The 3,337-nt window shown below is 32.0% G+C and overlaps 1 protein-coding gene and 1 pseudogene across 4 annotated transcripts in view; both read left to right on the plus strand.

Annotated features, from left to right (window-relative positions):
• Window positions 1-1,424, plus strand: part of LOC107610536 (nucleotide-sugar uncharacterized transporter 1-like) — a 4,153-nt gene extending 2,729 nt beyond the window's left edge. Inside the window, exons 2-7 of one of the 4 annotated variants that reach the window (XR_002351946.1) lie at window positions 36-180; window positions 282-400; window positions 564-648; window positions 747-797; window positions 973-1,078; window positions 1,201-1,424. Coding sequence is in view for 1 of the 4 variants with exons in the window: in XM_021108904.1 (XP_020964563.1) it covers window positions 973-1,078; window positions 1,201-1,332 (238 nt within the window). In the remaining 3 variants the exon portion in view is untranslated. The remainder of the gene's footprint in view (window positions 1-35; window positions 181-281; window positions 401-563; window positions 649-746; window positions 798-972; window positions 1,079-1,200) is intronic. The other 3 variants (XR_002351944.1, XM_021108904.1, XR_002351945.1) reach the window with 3 other exon arrangements.
• LOC110262434 overlaps window positions 1,519-3,337 on the plus strand; it is a 10,141-nt pseudogene continuing 8,322 nt past the window's right edge.

Genomic DNA, 3,337 nt, shown 5'->3' on the forward strand with positions numbered 1-3,337 from the left:
ATTTTATTAGAAAATAGAAAAATAGCAAATTAGAGGTTAGAGATGTTGAGGTTGATAGTGAGGCCACTGTTATTAGGTGGCCTAAAGGTCATGCAACAAAGCTCACCTCCTTTCAAGAAAGTAATAGTGAAATCCAAACTTCATGTTAGATATTGCAAAGTCCACCATGGACATAACCAAGTATGTCATCATTGTTATGTTCATATCATTCAATGAACTAGAGACATATAATTTAGTTGTTCTGATTGTGTGTTTTCCGATGAACTTCTATTTCATTGCAGGATTCAGAAAGAGGAAGCCAAAATCGTTGCATGGGAAAGCCAACAGAAGGCAAAGTAACTTATTGTTGCTTGTAAATAAACTAAGAGAACCAAAGTAGCTAACAAAGTTTGACTTAGCAGTACGCCAGTAAGAGGAGGGTAACTTATTGCTATAGCCTATAATCTCCTAATTAGTCCTAATTAAGTTCTTGTAATGAACTAACAAAATTTTTTTTATATACTCTAGTTGTACAATTCAAGGTAGGAAACTAGTTTCTGGTCATTGCTTCCATTTGGTGACAGGTCCTGACAGAAGGATCTTCTTGCCAGAGGGTCTCTTGGACCGATCCGAGATCCTACCATACTTGAATGGAGAAGTGCCCGGAGAGTATGTGGATTCTTCTCTAGCTAGTCCCCTTTGAATCACAAATATTGTGAAACTTTGACTTGTTTTGCTTAATTTTTCTTTGATATTTGTTGATGCAGCTATAGTTATGATCCTTTTGGTCTCAGCAAGAAGCCAGAGGACTTTGCCAAGTATGTCTTAACACTTTTTTTTCAAACTTGATATATATCCTTTTGATCACATTAGTTTACGAACTGTTTTTAATACATTTATTATTTGAAGTATAGTGGTTGATCCCTTTTTTCAGTTGATAGTTTATTTAATGCTTTATTGTCATAATGATTTCTTCCTTATTCCTTCCTCCAGCTACTTGGAACTTCTCGCAAATGCCTTGGACCGTGAAAATTGGTCACTGGTTCAATTTCTCATGTCATCTTCTTACAGTGGATATGGCACCTCCAGCTTTCAACAAGTAAACAACTAAATTATTCCTGGTTTTACCATTCTTATGACTGTTGCTCTAGAATATTACATTACAATTTGTAATTCAGTGTAGTACCACTAACGTTTAGCTCAAGGAATTATCTTTTGTAGGTAAACAAGTTCACAAATGTTCCAGAAATAATTATGTATGATCTAAGAGAAGGAGGTTTAAGAGGGCTAGAGGAAGGAGGAACAACAAAGGAAATAGAATTTAAGTTGTATTGTTTCTGTATTTTTTTTTAAGTTTTTAGTTTTAGAATTCGAACTTGAGATTTATTTTGTATTTGAGTATTAGTTTTTTAATGTATAAAACAGTTATCGCAAAAATTATGTCACTAATTATTGTTTGATTTATCTTGTACTAAAAATTGCATACTATATTTGTAGGTTTGGTAATAAAAAAGGATTGAAAATTTATATTTCGCAACAATGAAGGTAAAAATAAGAAAAATGATTTTTTTTTTAATTTTATAGGGCTATTGACACGCTTTTAAAGCATGGCCCACGCTTTAAAAAGTGTAGCCATATCTTCCCCTATTGGCACGCTTTTAAAGAGTAGCCAAAACAAATATTCTGTGACGTTTTAAAAGCGTGGCGATATGTGCACTTTTCGATACGCTTTTTAAGCGTACCTATAGGTTAAGACCTATGGCCACGCTTTTTAAGCGTGGCAAGAGATGAAAGCATGCCAACAAAAAAAGCGTGCCGATAGATCCACAAAAGCGTGGCGATAGAGCAACCGGCACGCTGGCGGATGTGACCCTTTCAAAAGCGTGCCGATAGCTCAAAAAGCGTGGCGAAAAGCTATCGGCACACTTTTTTGCACTTTTCGGCACACTTTTAAGGCGTGACGGAAAGCTTATTTTTTTGTAGTGTCTCAAGCTCAATTCCTCCATTAATCCCTACCTCTCTAAGCTCTTCTATTTTTTTGAAGATCTCCTCTATTTTAGATTTAGAGTTGGATTTGGATGTTTGCTGCCATTGCACAAGACGATGTCTACAAAGTTTCAATTTTTGAGCTAGTATAAACATCGCAGAACATTCAAAGTAGTAGTTCCAAGCCTCAGTAGTAATAACCCCTCTAATCGCCTCGACCCCACACCATCTCTGTTGGAACTTAAACCTGCATTTAGATCTCTCAATCTGAGAGCTGGTGTCCAATAATAAAGGGGCATGATCAGATCCATTTTCCTGCAGCCTAATCACCGTATTAGAAGGAAACATGTGCAGCTAGCTGTTACTTGACAAAACACGGTTAATTTTTGTCCTTAAAGTTTGTAATTTTTTTAAGAAATATCCCTAACATTTAATTTTATTCAATTTTGTCTATAACATTTTTTATTAATTCAATTTTGTCTTTAATATTTTCGATTTGTTTCAAAACTATCCCTAAACGTTTTTAATTTTGTTCCAACATTTCAGATGGAATTAACATCTAGGGATAATTTTGATACAAATAAAAAATGTTAGAAATAAAATTGAATACAATTAAACGTTAAAAATATTTAAAAAAAATCACAAATATTAAAAATAAAAAATATTTTCTTAACTTGTGATAAGAAATATATATATGATCCAGCTCATGCGCAAGTGCTTTCTCGAAAGTGTCCTTTGTTAACTTTTGGTGCTTAGGATGTCCACAATAAAATTTTTGTAATCATATTTGTTGACTAATAATAATGTCTGTAGAATATGGATATAAGGAAACAAAATTAAAAATAAAAATGTACCCATACAATTGAAATGGACCTTACCTTTTTTTTTCTGTTAAAAATTAAAGATTGATGTACATACATGCATCTTTTACTTTCCTATATTTTTCCATGGGAATTGGTAGCTTTTTGACCACCAATAATCTTTATTATATTATTATATAGTTTCACCTTTTGTTTCTCATGCAATTCGGTTTGTGGTGTTTCACTTTTATTATATGTTATCTTTTCCTTTGTCAAAACAAAGATAATTTATTTACATACTAGTTTACTTTGGTGAAAATCATAATAATAATAATAAAGGGAACAAAAAAGGTGAAGAAATTGATGTTCCCTTTTTTGCACTGTTTAAAGAATAATTAATCACATAAATAACCCTGTTAAATGAAGTAAAGAAAATAGATTTAAGAAAAAAGTAGAATTGATGAGAATGATTTTATGCACTCCTTTAAATTCATTAAATTAAGAGAATTTTAACTATTCTCTTATTTATGTATTTGATTAAAATTTTTAAAATTTAAATTCTTTAAAATGAT

Source organism: Arachis ipaensis, chromosome B08 (genome assembly GCF_000816755.2).
Source record: "Arachis ipaensis cultivar K30076 chromosome B08, Araip1.1, whole genome shotgun sequence".
NCBI lineage: Eukaryota > Viridiplantae > Streptophyta > Magnoliopsida > Fabales > Fabaceae > Arachis > Arachis ipaensis.